This window comes from Catharus ustulatus, chromosome 1 (assembly GCF_009819885.2).
Source record: "Catharus ustulatus isolate bCatUst1 chromosome 1, bCatUst1.pri.v2, whole genome shotgun sequence".
NCBI classification, from domain to species: Eukaryota; Metazoa; Chordata; class Aves; order Passeriformes; family Turdidae; genus Catharus; species Catharus ustulatus.
This window is the reverse complement of record NC_046221.1, coordinates 112,975,682-112,998,688: the sequence shown is the minus strand read 5'-3', so window position 1 is coordinate 112,998,688 and position 23,007 is coordinate 112,975,682. Positions and strand designations below refer to the sequence as shown.

The 23,007-nt window shown below is 41.5% G+C and overlaps 1 protein-coding gene across 3 annotated transcripts; it reads right to left on the bottom strand.

Annotated features, from left to right (window-relative positions):
• Positions 1-1,848: 1,848 nt before the first annotated feature.
• On the bottom strand, positions 1,849-22,210 carry HRH4 (histamine receptor H4). 3 transcript variants are annotated; one of them, XM_033080493.1, is made up of 4 exons: positions 21,835-22,210; positions 19,126-19,292; positions 16,020-16,547; positions 1,849-2,401 (listed from the first exon to the last, which is right to left on the bottom strand). In XM_033080493.1, exons 1-4 carry the CDS (start codon positions 22,079-22,081, stop codon positions 2,144-2,146), a joined length of 1,200 nt encoding a protein of 399 aa, XP_032936384.1. In that variant the 5' UTR covers positions 22,082-22,210; the 3' UTR covers positions 1,849-2,143. The 3 variants fall into 3 exon arrangements, with proteins under 3 accessions (XP_032936384.1, XP_032936395.1, XP_032936372.1); XM_033080504.1 differs by lacking the exons at positions 16,020-16,547; positions 19,126-19,292; positions 21,835-22,210 and adding exons at positions 7,397-7,563; positions 10,159-10,502; positions 12,212-12,736 and having other exon boundaries at positions 1,849-2,920; XM_033080481.2 differs by lacking the exon at positions 1,849-2,401 and having other exon boundaries at positions 13,026-16,547; positions 21,835-22,206.
• Positions 22,211-23,007: the final 797 nt, after the last annotated feature.

The window sequence follows — 23,007 nt, the reverse complement described above, 5'->3', positions numbered from 1 at the left end:
CCACCAGCTTCTTTCTGACTGCTCTAAGACCAACTAGATTCACAACTTATTCCCCAGCACAACTGCAAAGGCTGACAAAAATGTGCCAAAGGTACTACTGAAATGTCTGTCCATGCCTCTAAAACCAAGTTTGCACCAAGAAGCACAGTCCCATTACAGTGCTTATTCTGACAACTTCTAACATGTCAGGTCAGCCTAAACTGAGGCAGCATCATGTGTTTCACTGCCCCTCAGAGCACCTAAGCCTGTCCTCCACATCTTGTATCAACTAACCTCAACTTGCTTTTCCTTGGCTTTGCTCAGGGCAGTTCTGCAGAATTCATGAGGTCTCAGTCAGCTTATTAATAAATCTCTGTTGATGCCAGAACTCAGCTCTTCTGAGCTGTACCAAAGAGCTGTGGCAGAGACCAGGCTGGTATGAGAAAAAAGCAAAAGATGTGAGCAAGGAAGAGGAAGAACAGAAAAAAACCACAACACATAGATATAAGATTATGTGTCACATGGCAATAGCTAAATTTCAAAAATATCTTTTTGATAAGCTAACCAGAATGAAATATTTATCTCTATATTGCTGACAGTCAAAAAGTCAAAGAGCACATCTTACAAATTTGAAGGAGGATTTGGCCTAAAAGCTGACACAGAAGGATCTGTTTGCATGTGTTCAACACTACAACTTGACCTTATAAGTTGCATTTTAAAAGAATGACAAAAACTTTGCAAGTGAAAGACTGGTACATGCTGTGCTTAAAGAAAACAGGTAGGTGTAGTAGCACTTGTGTTTTGTGTTTTGACATGCTTTGGAGATACACACATGCTAACTTCTAGCAGTAATTACAAGCCTAACTCACTGGCCAAAATCTTACAACACATGCAAAAAACAGGCCTTCAAAGTAGCTTGCATTGAATATTAGAGTTCTCATCTCATACTTGAGAGACAATACTTCTTACATTGCTGAATACATATGTAATTTGTATAAGCAGAAGAGTATAAATTATCATATAGTACAGCAAAACAGATAACTGTGATTAAATGGTACTTCAGCCTAGAACATTCAGAAGACTGCTAAGCAAAATATATTAATATACTATAAGAATATATACCAAATAAAAACAGAAGATAAAACCAAATACCTCTCACATTTCTTTCGTTTTCATTCTTCCATTTACTTCTTAACCTTACACTTACTGACCATGTGATGAAAAGAAATTATTTACATTTTAAAGTCACACCTGTTTATTTAGTAAAGAAGTTAGTACCTGGTAAGTCCAGAGCCATGCAAGTAAATAGTCCTTAACCGTATGGAAAGCATGTATTGAGAGATCACCTCCAAGCTGTCTCAGCTCTCACCACACATACTACAGGCAGCCACCAAGGCCAGTCATTTTCCTGGCTCATGCAGAAAAACAAACACAGCCTTGCAGAGTGTGTAAGAAATACACCCATTTATCACAACCTTCATCTGAGGGCTTGTAACAGAAACAGAACTGGATTTCCACCCCCGCCACCGGGAGTAAGAACAAATCCTCCTTCTCTTTCTATGCTCTCTCAAAACTACATCTGAAGAAGGCTGGTTTCTTGCAGAATAGTTGGACATCCATACAAATCCTTTACACACCTGAATTCTCTATTGCTGCATCTGAGCAAATACAGCAAGCGATGCCCTTCTGCAGAGAATGCATACACTCAAGTTTTTGATAGTTCCTATTTGCTTCTGAAATCCTGCTATGTGCCAGACAACAAAAATAATAACTTCATTGGATGTTTCATATAGGCAAAAATCAGGTTCTGAATGCAAATTGTTCCACAGAAGTAGAACAGAGAGAATAGCAACTTTAGAATACTATTGATCCTATGGGTAACACACAACTTTATTGTATTTTTAAATAATATCACCTGTGAACACAAATATAAGTGGTACTGCAATTGAAGACAATATTTTCAGCAATCGGAATGAAGATAATGCAAATAGACTACTAGGCAGAGTCAGAGGCAATAACCTTCAACTGGGAGGACATTTCACAGAAGGCTTATTTAGATTTTCCTACTAGTTTATTCTCCTGGAAAAGACTAAATCTAATTTCAAACAGTGGTTGCTTACATCCCTCATCCAGCTGCTCTTGGACCTTGTTTTAATTTTTCCTTCTAAAAAGAACCTGATCGCAATGTTGCAAACTTTTTGTGACTTAGTAGTTTCAGAAAAGCCATTCGAAATTTAACATGACACAGGGGGTAAAGAAATGGGTTCAAAGAAGAATTGATCCACAAAAGCCAAAAGGTTGCTTCATACAGGAAGCCATGGACACAGGTTCCCTGGCAGGCCCCACGAATAATCATTAATAAGGAGTATGGGGCCCAGCAAATGGCAAACACACAGACAATTATCGCAAGAGACTTTGCTATTTTCTTGTCCCGCTGCAGTTTTGATGCACAGAAGGAAACAGAAAAGCAATTTTCTGGGGTTACAGAATTGCCTCTGGATGGAGATGAGCAGTCAGTTTCCAAAGACTCTTTCTTTGGTCTCATGGAAGAAGAAACACTGTCCTCTGCTTCTGACGAAGGAGACGATGCCCCTGGCCTTGGCAAGCCACAAAACCTCCAGGACAGGCTGCTGCGCCTTGCAGACTCACAGTCCTGCACGCTGCCACGCCGCTGGCGCCTCTGGATGTCATGGAAGATGTGCATGTTGAAGTAGGTCACCAGGAGCAGGGGCACAAAGAACTCCAGCGTGGATGCACACAGCAGGAAGTACCAGTTGTTGAAGAACTCAGCATGGCACTGATCCACCGCAACCACGCTGTGTCCGGCCACGTGTTCCCAAAACAGGACAGCTGGGCAGTACAGAAGGAAGGCTAAGACCCAGATGGCCACCATCTTGATGGCAGGGCTGGATGTTATTCCCTGCTGGGCTCTGTAAGACACCTGAGGGGGATAAAAATACAGTAAATTCAGGAATACAAGCCGCACTGAGTATAAGCCGCATCGCCGGATGTTGGCAAACATTTTGTTTTTTGTCCATAAATAAGCCGCACCCGAGCATAAGCCGCTCTGTCATTCGCAGCGAGGACCCATGTGCAGCAAAGTTGCCAAATAGTAACAGAACAGTGGCAGGGCGGGGTTTACTGGCTCGGCTCGGGCCATGAGGGCTCGGGGCTGCCGACAGGGCTGGGTGGCCCAGCTCGGCACTGCCACTCGGCGGGGTCGCTCGGGGCCGGCCACCGCCACCGCTGGGCTCGGTCACCCCGGCCCGGTGCTGCCCCGCGGCGGCAGGGGGGGCACAGAGCCTGCCGGCACATGCGGCGGCGATGGGAGGTGGGGATGTAGCCTGCCTGCTCCTGCGGCGGCAGCACGCGGGGACGGGAACCCCCTGAGCCGCGGAGCAAAGCAGGAGAGAGCCCCTGCCTCCTCCGAGCCGCGGACCCAGCAGGAGAGAGCTGCCCCACCTTCCCCACTCCCTGTGCTGCCTGCACAGAGTAGCTCCACCCGCCGCACAACAGAGTAACCAATTTGTAACAACCGTGTAAATGCAGGGTTTTACTGGCAGGAGCTTGACTTTGCAGTTTGCACTGACTTGGTTTGCACTCCCAGGGTTGAAAATGTCAGAAAATTATTCACATATTGGCCGCACCTGAATATTAGCCGCATTTCCGGTATGGAAGCAAAATTTTGGTCAAAACAGTGCAGCTTGTATTCATGAAATTACTGTACATAAAATGTTCAGACTTGTAGAGACCCATTTCAGAAGTAAGAGAAGCAACAGGAGGTGAACTCAAGAGACACTTGGTAATACAGAGCTGTGGCTGTGCTGATCAGCTGGAGCTTACCCAAGTATGTTTCTTCCATTGATGCTGACAGAGCATAGGGTCTCTACAAGTTAATCTCACCATACCAGGGTCCAGGTCCAGGGGATGAAACACAATCATCAATCAAAACCTAGCAATTTGGTATGCCTTGCTTGAGACACCTATGCGTTGGGATTGCTATGGGTTTAGGTCTTCAAAGAGCAGAGCAGCTGTTAGTTGATGTAAAGTTGTTTGTTGTAAAGGCACATCAGTCTCAAAAGGCAAAGAGTCCCAAGTTATTAAAGTCTCTGCTAAAAGCTTTCCAGTATAGAGTCCCAAACAGAAATAAAGTCCCAACTAGAAGTAGAAGCAGCTCCTGGTGCAAGGCCCCAAGGAGCCAAAGTTGCAGCTGCAACTTCGTCTCCTTCTGGGCCATGATGATGGCAGTGAGGAGAGAGAAGAGAGAGAACCTCTCCCCAGTTCACACATACTTATTTACAATTACCCAATAAGCTAAAAACACAAATCTGAAGCATTTTTTCTAAACCTATTAGAATTCTGGTTCTATAATACAAAAGTTCACGTATAATTTGCACATATAGCCTATCTGTTTTATCTGAAGAATGCAAGCAATATTCTTACTATATTTTTATTATGTCTAGAACTATGTTTTTGAGCTCTCGGTACAGCTTGTTTTTGAAACTTGTTTTCTATACTAATGTCCAGAATTGTGTTTTTGAGCTCTCACCGCAGCTTGTTTTTCACACTAAATTCTGAGGCTTTTACTTTTTAAGGCACTTAAAACATATTCTTATTTACTTAAACTTATTTCCTTACTTACAACTTAAACTTACACCTCTATTTCATGTATGAGTGGCTTACTATACTTTAATCCATCCAAAGGTTTCAATTCGATTCCTGCACTCTGATCTCTCTCTGAAGAATTCAGAGGGGCCTCTGTTTCACACACTCCATCACCCGTGATCTGAAGTGCCAGAGGAAGTAGCACTTTATAGCTGTTGGGGACTCCCCCTCACGGGAAACTGCGCTGCTTCTTACAGCATTTTACAAACAAATAATGGTATTCATCATGGTGCTCAACAGAAAAGGTGGCACATAGATTTAACCCATAAGAAAATTACAGTAATTTCACGACTATAAGGCGCACCCTTTTGACGAAAATTATTCCCTGAACCTGGAAGTGCGCCCTATAGTCCAGTGCACCTTATATGATGTACAAAGTTGCAACATTTGCCACCCCAGAAGTGAGAGCCGCGAGGGGGGTGGCGCCGCGCGAGCGCCGAGTAGCGATGGAGGGGCAGCTGCGGGCAGCCCCAGGCACAGGGAGCAACGTGGGCAGGGAGGCGTTACTACTTCATTACTTTATTGTGCGTGGCGGCCTGAGCTGAGGGGCCACAGCCCGATAGGGGCCGGCAGGGTCACGGTGCCGTGGCCAGCGGGGCCACAGCCGATAGGGGCCAGTGGGGCCGCAGTGCTGGGGGCAGCAGGGCCACAGCTGATAGGGGCAGGCGCAGCCCGCGGGGTTGCGGCCAGCACGGGCCAGCGGGGCCACAGCTGATAGGGGCTGGCGGGGCCACGGTACCGTGACCAGTGGGGTCACAGCTGATAGGGGCAGGTGGGGTGGCCAGGCTGCCAAGCCAAGCGAGGGACAGGCGGCAGGGTTGCTCTGCGGAGCCGCAAGGGGGAACAGCATGGCGGCACAATGGAGCTTCAAGGGGGAACAGCACGGCAGGAGCGCCGAGCTGAGCGAGGGACAGGTGGCATGGCGGCAGCACCGAGCCCAGTGAGGGACAGGTGGCACAGCAGGAGCGCCGAGCCGAGCGAGGGAATGGCACGGCAGCTCTGCGGAGCTGCGAGGGGGAACAGCACCGCGGCAGAACGGAGCCGCAAAGGGGAGGCAGCCCCGTGGCTGCGCCGAGCCGCGCCAGCCGGCACCAGGGGCAGGCGGGAGTGCCAGGGCCCACTGCATGGGGAGGGCACCTGGGGCTGCCTTTGAAAGCCTACACCGATCTGTGAAAAATATTTCCAAATTGAGCCCTTGCCAGTAAGCTCCATGATCGTGGGTTTCCGTTACTAATTCATTACTTTGTTGCGTGCAGCATGGATCTTCGTGGCAAAAAAAAGGTGCGCCTTACAATCCGGTGCGCCTTATATGAGCTACAAAGTTGCGAAGTTTGCCGACTCCCGGGGGGTGCACCTTATAGTCCGGTGCGCCTTATGGTCATGAAATTACTGTATTTACTAGACAATTCATGAGGATGAAAGGATACCACACCTGCACCACAGCTCTGAGCTGATGAAACTAAAAAATCATCCATTTTCTTCCTTCTCCATCCACTCCAGGGCCAGTCCATATTTTCTACTATACATGGCAGAACAGATAGATATAATGTAGCTCACATCCTGCTTCATCCCTTTCACAGGAAGAATGAGTAATTCTGCAAGCTTAGGCATCCAACTGATTACAAATTTTGAGTTAATGTCACTAGAACTATCATACAAATGTCCATAGGTCTCAACTGTATTTATGTAGGTGCTCTGAATTTTGTACTTTGTAAATGCTGAGTCTTTGGCTTTCCAGCATAAGGTTTCTTACACACCAAAAATTTTGGTGTTTGGTTTCCAAGTTTTTTTCCTTAAATAAAATAAAATAAAATAAAATAAAATAAAATAAAATAAAATAAAATAAAATAAAATAAAATAAAATAAAATAAAATAAAATAAAATAAAATAAAATAAAATAAAATAAAATAAAATAAAATAATTTAATAAAAAGGCAGTTATAGGAAGTTAATTTAATTACCATAAATAAGACTGAAATTCGATTGCATGAACTTATGTTGACAGTCTCATATGCCCAAAAGCGCTGGAACCTTTAGTTCTCCATGACATTCCCTGCCACTTGAGCTAACAGTGTGGCTGGTGAGAAATGCTGGCCTCCACCTCTAGCATGGTCCAAGACATAAAGCTCACACCAAGCGTGTAGGATTCTCTGCAGAAAGCAGAGACAGAACGCGTCTGAAGTTTGGGGCTCTGCTGCAGATACAGAGAGTTTATTGCTGCATATCTACAATGCAGCAATGATTGCAGTCTGTCCTTTGTCCCACCTTCTTCCTGTTTGCTCTTGCTCCCAGTCTTATCTAGAATCATTTTTGACCACATCTCAGCTTTAGACACCTCCTCAGTGCCCTTTGTTTCACCACTGCAGCTCCACTGTCTTTTCCTTCCATACCTGATTTTAGGTCCAAACCCAAATCCAGTTCACTCTGGATTTCCTTTCTCTGCTCCTTTTTTACCAGTCTGATGCCTTACCCTTTTTACCCCCTAGACTGCTTTTCCTCAGGCAGAAAAACACAACAGCAGCTTGCAGCAGAAATTGTGAGAAAAGTCCTGGTTGACTGGCTCTGCGCTGAAGCATGCTCAATGTAGAATATTCACCCCATCTGGCTGCAAAATATCTAATTATCACCACATGCCAGTATATTTTGAGGGGTATTATCATAAATTTGGTCTTACACTCATCAACATGGCAAAGGTTGGTGAATATAACAATCCAAGGAAAAAAAATCAGAGAGGTTCTATACAGGGTACTTACAGCTTTAGTAACTGAGAGAAAACGGTCATAGCTGATAAGAACAATGTTATATACTGAAGCTGTGCAGAGGAGATAGTCCATGACCAGCCAGAGCTTGCAGATGCCTCTTCCCAAGTGCCATTTTCCTGTCAGGCTGTAAGGGATGTAGAGGGGCATGCAGAACACACCTGAGGAAAGCAACCACAAAGACACCATGCAGTTCTTAGGGATTGCAAACTCCTGGAAGCAAAGTGACAGACTGTTTTGGTATTTCAGTTAAAAAAAAAATCAACAAATCTATTTAGATGGGCATGTAATTTATATACATAAATTCTTAAATTCTCATTAAATCTGATTGTAGCTTCCTATGTCTTAGATCTTAGTGTGATTTATGTATGCTGATGGTTGAGCATAAGCTGAAAGCAATTCAACATAGAAGGATTAACTGAAGAAGAAAATCCAAGTCTAACCAACTTAGACTCTCTAAGGGTATAAAATTAGTGTTGCAGCATATATGCATTGTGGTTGCCTTCTGATAGGTAACCTCATCATTGTATTTTCTCTATTCTTTCATCTGTATTAGAATTTTCCCTCAAATATATCTGAAGATGTTGACAGTGGCAGTTACTTTTGTAAGATTGGTTAGCATTTGTAAGCTGAAGACATTACATTGGGCAGTCTGTGGTGTTCTACCAGAGATAGAGCAGACACAGCAGAAGTATGAAACTCTCATTTTTAAGGAATGTTTTAATCTCATGCTTCTTCTCTACCTGAGAATTACTCCAAAACTATTTTGGTTTGTTAAATTTATGCTTTGTCCAAAAGACCTTCCACTGAAGAACTCCATTAAGAAAATAATTTTATTTTTAAGCCAGCAACTTCTTCATTTTAACACTAACATTCTTTCAAAAGAATGGTGAAATAGCTGGTTCTACATTCCTGAGAATGCTGATCTATCAGAGATAAATAGAAAATTATATTCTGCTTCAAGATCCATTTTAAACTCTCCTGATTATTCCTTTCCTGACATGTCCATCAAGTTCTTAGAAGTTACTAAACATATCCAGGGTGATGTGGTTCACTGACAATAAAACTCTGGGCAGTGAGCTGACAGACTGTTATCAACAGGGAAATGCTCACAGTGCTCTCAATACTGATGGCTTATTTTAACATATAACTCAAATACAAGTAGCATCACTTTGCTACTAAATACTCATTTTCCATGGTTGCTGAAAACAGCTACTGTTCTCATGAACTTCAATGGGATTAATGTTTGGCACCATGTCAAAAAGTAATGACTGCTTTTAGCTATACATACAAACATAGAGGCAAACCCCAGGTTTTAGACATTGATATTTGAAGTTATTCCTAATTTTACTAATCAGTGAATGCAAAAGATGAGTCACATCCCTGGAAAGATTCCAGATTATTAACAAATTTAAAAAAAAACAAACCAAAAACAACCCCACAGAAATTTCAGAAAATAAACTATTTCCTGACCAGTTCCAGAGACAAAATCTTAGATTTACTATAGGTCTATATAGGCGAACGTAATACTGATGGTAATCATTTCTTCTTGGCTGATTTAAGAATGCATAAGGCACCAGCCACAAAGAACAGATGCCAAAGGCAGATATTTGACTAAACTGTGAGATATGAGGTGAAACAGACTTTTGCAGAAGATCTGAGCAATGAAATAGCAGCTCCAGCAAATTTCCTTAGCAGGAAAGCAAAGGTTTCATCATATGCACCGTATGGATTCTGCCCCATGGGGCAAGCCCCAGAATAAGGTAACACATGTTATGAATGGTATAAATGAAGGAAAACCTGAAAGGCTAAACTAATTCTCTTCACTACATAGCACTGACAAAGGAACAGCATTTGGGGAGATGGTACTGTCAGAAGTGCAGGAGGTCTGTGGCCACGATTTCCTTTCTCACAGTTCAATGAATACTGGTCTCTGTGACTATCCTGAAGAGAAAGCTTTTGTGTGCAGAAGTACCTCTTTGCCAGCCTCAAGTCAAGACATTTGCTGGCACATCTGCCACAGGACTATGGTTTGTCAGGTTTTCTCTGCCGCTGGGCTGTTTCCCTGGCTTCAGCCATGGAGTAGTGCTGCAGAAGGCATTCACTCCACCACCACCTCACTTGGCACTACCAGCCAGGACTGGATCCATGGCAGCTCCAGCAACAAGATCTTCTGGAGTTATGCTATGGGAAGAGGGGACCATTAAGGAATATGGATGAGAGATGCCAGCAGGGTGTTATTGGTATCAAACAACCCATCAGATCAATAGCATGTGTTAAGTTGAAACCTGTGAAAAGTCCTGCTGATAAAGTGATAAAGTGTCTTTCTGTAGTGTGATACATTCATAAACCATTAGTACTGTGTAGAGAAGTAATTAATTTACCTGGATGTATCACACATAGCTGTTAAATATAAGGATGTTCTGAAGAGTGAGATGAACACTCTGACAGGAGAGGCAAGGGTAAATCATAAACTGTAGTAAACAATCTCTTCAAAAAGTATTCACATGTAATAGTCACTCCTTTTTCTTGAAGCAACATTAAAAGTATTTATATAAAAACGGATGCCTTTCTCATTATATCATATTTTGAGACATATTGGGCTATTTAAATACTTCATGCAGCTTCCACCATTCCCCATCCTTCCCCCAGACTCAGCTGGGAAATAGCTCTCTCAGAAGAAAACACACATAAAATAAACACCAGTGCTTCTCCTAAGAGTCCTACAACACAATTAGCACATGGCTGTGACTTACCCACTGCAAAGTCTGAAACAGCAAGATTCAGAAAGAAATAGTTACTCCGATGCCTGAGGTTTTTGTCCATAATGAAAGCAAGGATCACCAGGCTGTTTCCAAGGATGGTCACCAGAGACAGCAGCACCATGAGGAGAGCCAGCAGCACCAACACACCCAGTGAGAACTTGGAGCATGGTGACTGGGTGGGCCAAGTCTCGTTACACATCGCAGCTGCGTGCAGAATTTCAGCAGTGTTGTTGTGCATGGTGGGTATCCAGGTCAAGTCAGCCTGGGAAGGAAGTTGTATCTGGTAGAGTTATCCAAAAGGTTGAGACAAGTCTATTAACAGGCTGGGCTGAGTACTGAAACATAAATAGAAAAGATTCACAATATCAAAAAGACAGAACACAAGACCTCAAGACCTGGACTCTCTGACATTCTTCATCTGAATGCACCTATTGGCCTTACAAAAGACACCTCATACGCAGTGTCTTTCCTGACAAAGATCCTTATCTGCTATCCTTCTATGAAGATAACTTTTTCACAGTTAAGCAGTTTGCATTAAGTGGTTTTACATATCAAATTGTACTGAAGCTAAAACCATATCTCATTTTCACTTCCACTGTGGTGAACAGGATGAAAATTATTCCATTTCTATTTCCTTTACCATTAAATGTAGACACTTTTGCACTTGCTCCTATACTGCTTTTTAAATTTTACACTTGATAACAGAGAGATATTTCTTAGTGTTTCTGGTCACAGAGAATTTGTAATAGAGTTACATGCAGCAGAAGCATCACCAATATCTCTTCAGCTCACCCTAACCAGCAGCTCTGGACAAAACAAACCAAATACTTGGACTTTGAAGGTCTTTATAGTGTGTACACCTCCCAAGTAATCCTAGATAAGCTTTTACTCCATGAAATACCAAGCCTTTAGCCCTTTTCAGGTGTGATAAAAGATATCCCTCATCACAACTCCATTTATTTTGGTAGGAGTGCACAGAATGTGGTAGGCTATGGCTGCGGCTGATACTCGCTGACTCTGGAGCAGCATGGCACACCAAGTGACCAGCATTTCAAACTGCAGCCATAACGCCAAGGTGCTTGGAAGGTGTAGGGCAAGAAACAAGGAAAGAGGAGATGGGCAAGATGTGAGGATGAAAGACACTGTGCCCTGCTCCCATATTGAGAACAAAGGGAATTATGTTGTAAAGAGTCATTGAAGCAAAAGGTGAAGGGCAACAGAAACAGAAGAGACCTCAGGAATGGCAAAAGGTGTCAATGAGACACAGTTACCTTAGGTGTGTGTGTGTGCACAGTTGCAGCCTGCAGGGAAGCATAGAGGAGGTACTAAAGCTTCCTGTGCACTCACCAAGCCACACTTGACTTGGGTGACATGGTGGTGAGAGCACATTGCAGAGCTCAGGGTGAGAGATCTGATGAAGTCTTCTTTAAGCAATTCAAGGAAGCTTCTGGACCACAGGACCTGCTTCTTATGTAGGACCTCAGCATTCATGGCATCTGCTGGAAGTGCAATCAGGCCCTAGCACTGAACAAGGTTACTGGAAGGAGTCAGGGGGAACTTCCAGATGTAATTCCTGTGTGGGCTAATGGAGGTGGTGCACAGCTGAATCACCTGCTCAGTGGCAAAGAGGGGCTGTGTAGAGATGTGTTATCAGTGCCAGACTCAGATGCAGTGATGATGAGGTAGTGGAACTCAAGATCCTAAAGGGGATGAGGAAGGAAAGTAGCTGTGCAGACCATGGCCTTCATGTGAGCAGATTTCCATTTAGGAAAGTGGTAGCGGGAATCCCATTGGAGGCAGATCCAAAAGACAAGGAGCTCAAGGAAGCTGCAGGCCTCTAAGGACAGCAACCTCCATGCACAATAATAGTCCATCCCAGCTCTCAAGAAAACAAGCAGATGTATCATGATAGTGACTAACCCTGGAGACTACAATGCAAAAAGGTAGCATATGAAGAAGTTTGAAGGAGGGACAGAATACAAACAAGGTATTTAGAAACATTGCCCGGCCATATAAGAATTATGTTAGGAAAACAAAAGATCACCGAGAGTTGATATTTGTGAAGGACATCAAGGACAACATGAAGAATTTCAGCCACCCCATTAACAGCAAAATGGCGAATAGTGAAGATACAGGTACTTTGCTGGATGAGACCAGTGATCCAGTGACAGCAGGTGCACACAGGGCTGAGGTACCCAGTGCTTCCTTAGCTTCATTCCTCATTAAATAGGTCTCCCTTTCCTCCAGGCTCAGTGAATGAGCTCAAGGATGAGAACTGTCACATGCAGGTGAGAATAAAGAAGGAGTGCTTGAGGGGACTTGACCCATGGAACCCATTGGAGTCTCAAGAGAACCAGCTACCACCTTTGCAAGGCCACTTTCTATCCTCTTAGAATGATCATGGAGATGAAGGCAGATTCCCAACAACTGAAGAAATGCAAATGTTGAAACAATCTTCAAATGCTGCCCCACAGACAAAAGGTCAGATTGTCTTTAATCCTAGGGAAAATAATGGACTGAGTCCTCTTGGAAGGTATTTCTGAGACCTAGGGGAGGAGAAGGTGGCTGGGAACAGTCAGCATGGACTTACCAAGGGTAAATCATACCTGAGCAACTTGGTTGTCTTCTTTGATAAAATTACTGGATTAGTGGACAAGGGGAATGTAGTAATTTGCTTTTAAAATTAGGAAATAAATCAAATGTTGAAGTTTTAATCATATTCCTGTGTGGCACTCAGAGGGAAATCTATGTGGTTTTTCCTTTGGAAGATAAAGGATATGGACATTAGGAGAACCATTAGGGCTCAATAGTTGCTCCAGAAATAAACAAAAAAAAAGATAACACAATTTCTTCCAACATGTATTTTTTATTTGTTGAGGGTTTTGATCTTTTTAAATCTGAGAGGGTCAGATTAGAAAAAAAATAGGGTGGTTTGAGTTGAAGCCCACAAAGCCCATATAGCCACTGTCACCATGTATTTAGGGATACTGAACATCTGCAAAGACAGAAGAAAATTCAAAGACATGAAATAGTGAATTGAATGAGTGACTTGCTAGAGACACCTGGGTTAGAAAACCCTTTGGCAAGAAACATCCATTTGAGTCGGGGCATAAGAACAAATGCTGAAAAATAATCTAACCACAACCCTGAAAAATGTCTGATTTATGATTTACAAGGGAGAATATTTTTGATGCCACCCTGACCAAGACAGCTTTAAACCTGTGGGCACAGCAACCAGTGCTTGACTTGCCCTGGGAGCATTAAGCAAAATTTTCAACAATTAGAAAAATACAACAAATTCATCTAATACACGGGAGAAGTGTGAGAAAACAGTTTGAACATTGTGTGTGTAAAAGACTCTAAAAACCACTGATCTCTAGTAGCTTCACCATGCTATGTTGTTTCAAGTTTGCTGCAGATTATTCTGCCTGGCAAATTCACTAACTAGTTTTCCAGCAATGCAAAATGTGGACTCAGTTTATCTCATCAATAATTTTGTAGGGTCATTTTCCAAAATGAGCAACGCATTCTTTAAACACAAAATGCAAACTGAATTTTTATATTAAAAACATAGAGATGCAAAAGCAAACTACTCAAATACATTTCCATCTTGGGCCTATCTTCAGTTTCTCTATTTAACAGATGTTTAGTACACCAGCTATTCTGTAAATGTTTTAACTCTGTGTGTGTGTTTAGGTTTTTTAAGCATCACAGAAAAACAAACCCTACAGAATCTATGCCAGCACCACAGCTCATGACAGTAAAAACAGCTGTGCTGAATCAATGACCTCCTCCTGAAGCTGCATCTCTCTTAGCAATTAGGCTCACAATCCATAACACTATCCAGGCAAGGAAGCATAGCAAGAATGAAGGGTGAAAGATAATCTTACAGCAGTGCAAAAACTGGCAAGAGAAGTCTTCAGTTCCAGACCTCTGAACAGAAAGACATTCTAGCTCTTCAAAGCCATCAACTTTTGTGCTATAATTAGGCTGCTTCCATGCATTTGAATTGTGCTTGCATAGGAGTACTCTGTTATAGCAACACTTCAACAGCCAATTTCAAATTAGATTAAAAACTATTTAAGTTGACTACTGCTCTTCATTGTTCTGTGCATCAGATTTCGCTTTCCATATTTCATACATTTTTATATTTATAAACAAAGAGGAATAACATCACATAAAAGGAGAGAAAAAGATGTAGCCAGTGACTCTCACTTACCCATCCATGAAAGCTTTCTGGGTGGGTTGCAACACTCAACACATGGTAAGAAAGTTTGGCACATGGAATAGGGTATAATCAAGCTCCATTGCTTTCGCCAACACATCTGTTCACTCCTATCAGCACTGGACATTCAACAGCTTTGTTTGTTAAGAGCTGCTTAAGATATCTCTGTATCAGCTTCCAGACCTCTCTAAACCTCATTCTCAAGCAGGCCCTTGCTCCCTAATTGAAAAAATCCAGTTTGATATTTGTTCTGTGGCAGAAAAAAATCCACATAATGTCTCAGTAACAGGACACAAAGAACTTAGCTAGTATAAAAATCACTCTGTCAGATAAAATTTGTTCTAGGCATTTTGATGGAATATCTTTGCACTTGCAAAGCTTTACACTCGAAAGGCTATTGTCTATTCTCGCACAGCCAGCCAAAATCATAAATCCAGTATGAATTTAGCATTGCTTGCTTTGCTAATTCAACAGGAATGTGATCATGTGCCCAACACTGGCCTATCTTTTAGGCAATCACATAGTGCACAGATCTGGCACTAAATGTCATTTAAGCACAACTGAGGAGGCAGCCACTGTCAGGTGAAAAAACAGTATAGGTGAAAAGACTAACTACCATTTATGTCTGACCATTTTGATAACCAATCTCAAAATCCTCTTAAGCATGGAAAAATTCATTCTCTGAAAATCATTCAGAATTACTAACTTACATGTACTTTGTCCTGAAATACCAGATTAAAATTTGAAAAGGACAGATATGGTAGGTTAGGCAGCCCATTCACTTGAATATTGCTCACTGTGGGTATTATAACAAGGAGAGGGCACCCTCTTGTCTTCATAATAGTTTATAAAATCAAAATATACTGCTTCTGTGAGTATTTTTACAATCTTTAGAAAATGTAGCAGAATTGCTTCTTCACTGATAGCTTTAGGTTCATAAACAGGACATAAATTTTACTTCAACACATACATGAACAGGTATCTCCCCCAATTACTCTCTATGGAGACAGCGATAGCAGAGTTTTTCACAGTGCCAGCTCTATGCATTAAACAAAGAAAAGAAAAAAAAGAGAAGGAAAAAAATATATCTCACACTCACAAACCAAAAGGTCACCCAGCAAAGCTTGTTATTCTTTTCAATGCGCTAGACAGTAATTAATCTGGCCTCATACCAGCAAAACCAAAAATGAGATCCTGAAAATTAGCAATATCAGGGCAACTACATAACTCTGCTGCACTCTTAAACAATTAGTCATTAGTAAACAAATTGCTTTTTCCTCTATTTTTGCCGACAATACATATGAAAATGAATCACTAAATAACAGAGGAACCTTATCTGTAAGACATTTCTTTCACCTCTCTATAAAGAAGGTGTGTTACCAGATTTCGGTGTTGCTAACTTTTGGGGACACAATATCTTCAGAAAAGCCATTCGGAACCTCATATGACAGAGAGGATAAAGAAATGGGTTCAAAGAGGAATTGATCCACAAAAGCCAAAAGGTTGCTTCATACAGAGACTTATGGATGCACTTCCCGTGGCAGGCTCCACGAATAATCATTAATAAGGAGTATGGGGCCCAGCAAATGGCAAACACACAGACAATTATCGCAAGAGACTTTGCTATTTTCTTGTCCCGCTGCAGTTTTGATCCAGTCTTTGAAGAGAAGGAAGCAGAAAAGTTCCTTTTGAGAGCTGTAGAACTGCTCTCTTTTCGAGATGGACCATTAGCCACTGCTGCTGGTCTCCATGACCTCGTTAGTGAAGAAACACTGTCCTCTGCTTCTGATGAAGGAGACGATGCCCCTGGCCTCGGCAAGCCACAAAACCTCCAGGACAGGCTGCTGCTCCCTGCAGACTCACAGTCCTGCACGCTGCCACGCCGCTGGCGCCTCTGGATGTTGTGGAAGATGTGCATGTTGAAGTAGGTCACCAGGAGCAGGGGCACAAAGAACTCCAGCGTGGATGCACACAGCAGGAAGTACCAGTTGTTGTAGAACTCAGCATGGCACTGATCCACCGCAACCACGCTGTGTCCGGCCACGTGCTCCCAAAACAGGACGGCTGGGCAGTACAGAAGGAAGGCTAAGACCCAGATGGCCACCATCTTGATGGCAGGGCTGGACATTATTCCTTGCCGGGCTCTGTAAGACACCTGCAAGGCAAAAAGAACATGTCACATATTCAGGCAACATTTTGGGAAAATTATGTCAAAAAATCATATGTAATCAAGCCAAATATAGTAATTTTTTTTCTGTATTTCCCCAGACACCTAGAACATCTTCAGTATGTGAGGTTCTGAAAAACTGCTAGTCTTGTTCTCCTTACTCTGCAGGTCTGTGATTTGTTTTAATACTAGGCATAGGAGAGGAGCAGAAATTATGATGGCTAAAACATCATTTAGCTTCCAGGTATGAAAGGCCATAGCTTGTTTCCACCACACAATAAAGTAGCAATAAGGAATTGGTAAGGCGTAGGTTTATGATTCATCAGCCCAGGCTCAGCAGAGAGTGAAAGCAGCTGTGGGAGTTCCTACATACCCAGTAAAAGTAGAATCCTTCTATATTAGACAGGTTGCCATGTGAGACTGCAAACACCAGACAATATAATTTTTCAAGCTGTTTCCTCTTGCCATAGCAGAAAAATCTATCCCAGACATATACTATAACATCCCCTGCCTTATTGAATCACTCTATTTTAATATTAGCCTTACCTTGTAAACAGTTCATTCCACTACTGAAAATCTTGGTGCTTTCATGTCTGCCCAGACACCGTATTAAGAATTAAAATAAAAGCATCCAAAGTTAGGAAATGCAAGAACTAAGCCCGCCCTGTAATAGCTCAGCCATACTCTTGATTCCCTCTTTCATAGTACAAAAAGTTAATGGAAAGCTGGACAGTTTTATTTCCTCTATACTGTTCAACTTTTGGCATCTCAGGCTTTCCTCAGAACCGCTGCCTTCCTCATCAGCTCCCCATACTGTTCATTAGCAGAGCACCTACACGATACACAAATAATAATGAATGGCACCTTCACAGCCACACAGCACGCAAAAGGCATGGTCCCTATTTCACCAGCAGGTATCAGAGCTGTAGTGCAGAGTTATGCACATTGGTTTGGATTCTCTGTTTTAAATACCCGTAGCCTGAATATTCAGACTCCTCTACATCTTAAAGCATCATATTAGCTCCATGCAGAGCTCCAGGTCTGAGCAGCTCAATTTAGAGGCAGAAAACAGGAAGCTGGGCACAGCTTCACACATTGTTAAGTCTGGAGTGACTGGAACCCGGCCACAGCCTAGCTTTGCAGCAGAGGCAGAGGTGGATCCCAAGTCTGTGAGAAAGCATGGTGTCTCTTCTTTGGGTAACAGCCCTGTTATACATTCCTAGACTCACTCCATCCTAATACCCTAAAGAAGAAAACCAGAATGTGATCATGTAAATGAAGACCATCAGCAATGGCTCAAGGACATGGATCTCAGGTTACAGAGGTTGTTTTAATTTACATCATTCTTATTCTGAGCTCTGCAGCCTTGTTAACGTCTTAAATACAGGGATTTTTACTCTTCAGTTTAAAAAAAAAAAAAAAGGAAGAAAGAAAAAACAAAAAAAGCCGACAAACCAGCAAAAACCAATTGTAAAAACCACATCGCTAGGGAAGAAGAGAAAGTGATTAGACATTGTATCAGCACTTCCCAAAAGAGAACCTCCCAATCTAATATGAAACACGTCATTGAAGCAAGCAGACTCATCAGCCTGGAGAAGAAAAGGCTTTGGGGTGACCTGACTGCAGCCTTCCAGAAGGCTGAGTAGAAGCCCTTCCTGAAGGGCAAGTAGAGATAGGACAAGGGGCAATGGCTTTAAACCAAAAGAAAATAGGTTCAGAACAGGTATTAGAAAGAAATTCTTTGTAGTGAGTGTGGTGAAGCACTGGAACACAACAGAGACACTGTGGATGCCCCATCCCTGGAAGTGTTCAAGGTCAGGCTGGATGGGGTGTCTGAGAAACCTGGGCTAGTGGAAGGTGTCCTTGCCCATGGCAGGGGGTTGGAACCAGATAATCTTGAAGGTCTCTTCCAATCCAAACCATTCTCGGATTCTACAACCAAACACCAAGTAGAGTTTAGAAATGGTGAATGACAATATTTCTTACTTGATTCCTTGGATATCTTCTGAAACAGAAGAATGACAACACTCAAGAAAAATCTGTTATCTCTTCACAAATTTTGCTTCAGTCTTCTTTTTGCTTCAAGCGATCAGTTTCCACTCAACTGCTCATTGTCAGCACATATCAATCACTCCCTGCAGTAATTCAGATCCTCATCTGATCTTCACTCAGTCCATCTCACTGTTTCTCCAAACACTTTTCTTACAAAATTTATCCAAGCCTAAGCACATCCTTGACTCAACCTAGTTTTCATTACCACCAGCTCTTCTAATGGCCAAAGTCCAAGTTCTCCCCACACCTGCTGCCTTTTTCCCACCTGGACCTTCCCATCTCCCATGTAGTGTAATCAAATAATTTCTAGTGCAGGTGGCACGAGAGCAACATTGAAATCATAGGCAAGGCAATGTCCTAAGTCCCAAAGCAACATTGAAGCATCATCATTTCTCTATTAAAAATGGTACCAACAACAAAGCGCCATTCAGCTTGAAGTGTTAATGGTGAAACACACTGAGTTTTATAGAAATCCCAAGATATAGAAAGCAATAAATAGAAATGTTATTCTTACAGCTTTTGTAACTGACAGGAAACGGTCGTAGCTGATAAGGACGATGTTAAACACTGAAGCTGTGCACACAAGATAGTCCATGACCAGCCAGAGCTTGCACAGGCTTCTTCCCAAGTGCCATGTCCCTGTCAGGGCATAAGGGATGTACAATGGCATACAGAACACACCTGTGAAAAGAAACCAAATGCACACATCAGTCAGCACGGCACTGCATGACAGCAGAGAGATATTTCTTCAGTATCTGATAAAAGATTGAGCAATACTGGCTGGAATTGCCACATGGAAGGCTTTGTATTATCCTGCAACCAAAGAACCATTACTACAAACTAGGTGCTAGTAACATTCTTATAATTAATACCTCTCTAAAAGGTGTATCATGTTTATTGTGTATCATTGTTACCTCTCCAATTAACACCACCTGCTAAAGGAAGGAGCAGTTGACTGCCTTACCTGCTGAAGTAAACACTGTGTTATCTACTGAAATTGAAACAAACAAAAATATCTTTCACCCAATGTAATTCACTGTTTTCTATAACAAATTATCCAGTTGCCATTCTTCTATCCTCTTAGAAGCATATTTGTTGGAAAGGGTTCCAGAAGTCAGTTTCTTACAGAAATACGAGTTTTGGACTATATGATCAAAAGGCTAACAAGAACAGCACAGTTAATTATATACACCCAGCCTAACCTTTCCCCTCATCATAAATCTTGATAAAAACCAACTTAGCTAATAGGATATTATCTATGGAAACTCATCAGACTGTGGGAACAAAGAAGTGACACACCCGCACCATTGCTACCTAAATCCAAATGTTGTAAAAATGCCAATATGATCCCATTTTAATGGATTTTGAGGTGATCACTCTACACAGAATCACAACACAGCCTTGGGAGGCTAAAGAACTAATGGTGCAGTCAAATGGGATGCAGAAATGAAGTGCAGCATCAATGCTGCAACAAAATAGAATCAACTGCACTTACAGAGCAATTGGCACTTGGTCTATTTAGCAAAACATTATAGATTTTAACATTCACATCAGGAAAAAAACTGGCTGCAACTTTAGATTTACTAACTAATAGTGTGTACTCCTGTAACAGAGTATCTTGAGAGTTTTCATTTCCATAAAGTTTCATAAAGTCCCTGTTGTTCTCCCTCAACTAAGAATCAAGAGATCTCTATTCATACCCAGCTATAGGTCAGAAGCACGGAGACAAAGCAAAAGCTGCTGAATGTCAAAAGCAGCTAGATTAGATATGTTAAAAGAATAAGCAAATGATTCTGCAAGCTTTTAGCAATTTAGATCAAGAAGAACGTAAGGATAACTTAGACATACCCCAAATCTAAATTGTGTACATACAAAAATACAAATTTGTTTGACTCTGAAGTCAAACTAAGGCAAAGGCAAAGCTTTTAACAAAATTTATAATTAAAAACTAGACATTCAGGTAAACATAATATCACAAAACAAAAAAATTACAGAAAATAGGTAATGCTAAGTAAGCTTTACTTCCTTCTTTGGCAGAGAATGTTATTTACTTTGTACTTCTCAGCAAGATGCTGGTATTTGTTCAGTATAATGCTAGATGGTGAGTCAGAAAAGAGAACACCAGTTTGTCCACTTGTTTTCTGCTCACTCCTGTTTTTTTTCCAGTGCACTGTAACTGGAGAGCAGGCAGCAACAGCTCTGCAGCACAACAAGGCAGAAATATGTTGGAAGAAGACATCATGCACATACAGGGAGGTATATATATATATATATATATATATATATATATATATATATATATATATATATATATATATGTTATACAAGGAGATCCGGACATTACAAGGAGAGGACTATTAGAAGCTGTGCCCCTGACAGAACTCCTGGCACTGGAAAAAAATTTAAGAAAAGTTTCTTCTGTTCTTTCAGTGTACTTCTTAAATGTGTATGTAAAAATAAAAAAATTGAAAATGGTTATGATATGACAAGTCAGAACACAGATTTCATTAAATAGCCACAACTATTTGAAACCATCCTTCTACACACTCAGTAATTTAACCAAGGCTTTTAGGAAAGACACCAAACACTTCATAGAATATTGCAATACTTCCATCTCCAACTGAGCATCACAATCATGTTTTAATTGTACTTTTTTCAGTACAAGTTTCAAAACTGTTTCCCTATGTGTAAATATACACACAGCATCAAAATTCTTAGAAATTGCTTTAATTTTTATTTGCCTATACGCACGTTTTCCTGATGTATTACTCTAGATAGAGCACATTTTTAAGCAAAATGCTTAAAAATAGCATTCATTACTAATCAGTCACAAATATTAGGTGATAATCTGTATTGTGTGATAACAGAATGAAACAGAAGATATTGACCATGTATGCAATATCTGTCAGACAATGTAGGCTGTATTTGATTAGATATCTAAATTTCAGCCAAAACTCTTCACAAACAACTCCCATTCTTTGTTAGTCCATAAAATTTCCACAGTAGCATTTTATCCTGCAGCACTAAACATTACCTGCTTATCTAACAAAGCATCCTTTATTTTCTGAAAAATAATGGGCACTTCATGCAACTTTCACCATTCCCCATCCCTCCCCTGGACACAGCTGGGGAATAGCTCTCTCAGAAGAAAACACACATAAAATAAACACCAGTGCTTCTCCTAAGAGTCCTACAACACAATTAGCACATGGCTGTGACTTACCCACTGCAAAGTCTGAAACAGCAAGATTCAGAAAGAAATAGTTACTCCGATGCCTGAGGTTTTTGTCCATAATGAAAGCAAGGATCACCAGGCTGTTTCCAAGGATGGTCACCAGAGACAGCAGCACCATGAGGAGAGCCAGCAGCACCAACACACCCAGTGAAAACTCGGAGCTCGGTGACTGGGTAGGACAAGTCTCATTATATGTTGCAGCTGTGTGCGGAATTTCAGCAGTGCTGTTGTGCATGGTGGGTATCCAGGTCAAGTCAGCCTGGCAAGGAAGTTGTATCTGGTAGAGTTATCCAAAAGGTTGAGATTCATAAGGAGTTAAAATAGAATGGGTCAAAAATCCAGTAAGTATCCAAAAAGAAACAAAACAAAAAAATTGTCTCAGGAGGGAAAAATAGCTTTTGATGCTAGATAAATCTAGTTTTCCTAAGAGTCTTTTAAAGCAGAACTCCAGCAGACTTCTGCTTAAGAAATATATAGCTTTTTCAAGCTCATATTTTAAAATGCAAGCTCTTCTTTAAGCAACATGATTGTTATCTGTGGAGGTCAGGAGGTTGACTTGAGGTTCTTTCTTGCTTTCCTCCCTCCCTTCCTGATGTCTTTTGCTTGCTAACATTATACACAACAACTTTTTTCTAATTTCTTTTTCTTCAACTTGTGCATATCTTAATGACATTTAAACTACTTTTTTATTTCATTCTTGTTTATCTGACATGGTTGCAATTCAGCAAGCCTTCAGTCCCTCTCTATTTATATATTTATACTTTTTGCTGACTAAAGCCATGGTCAACTTTGTTGTTACTGTTGTACTCCTTTTTGTGGATTCTGAGGCTGAAAACTGGCATGATGCAAACAAGCAGACATACAGTTGCTTACCAGAGCAGGTAACCTGAAATGGTCCAACCTTCAGAGATCAGGTCAAAACTCTCACTAAAATCAGTTTGAAAAATCTTAGCAGCAGCTTCAGCAACTCACCATCAGCTGCTGCTGCCCCAGAACCAAGGAACTAAATAGACTGCTTGAATGAGAATGAAAGCTTGGCAATTAACTTTTAACAGGATGAGGCTTTTCTTTCTACACTGGTGGGAAAAAATCATGTGTCTTCCAAAACTGCTTATATTTTGTATGAGTAATGAAGCCACTTGCAGAGAGCTGTGAGTATTC

Bases quoted from the DNA above. Each gene is read 5' to 3' on its own strand.
- HRH4 (XM_033080481.2), bottom strand. From the start codon at position 22,081: ATGCACAACAGCACTGCTGAAATTCCGCACACAGCTGCAACATATAAT. The intron at 19,293-21,834 runs GTAAGTCACAGC...TTCTTTTCACAG, and splicing joins TGTTTCAGACTTTGCAGTGG to GTGTGTTCTGTATGCCATTG. The intron at 16,548-19,125 runs GTAAGAATAACA...TTTGCCTTGCAG, and splicing joins TCCTGTCAGTTACAAAAGCT to GTGTCTTACAGAGCCCGGCA.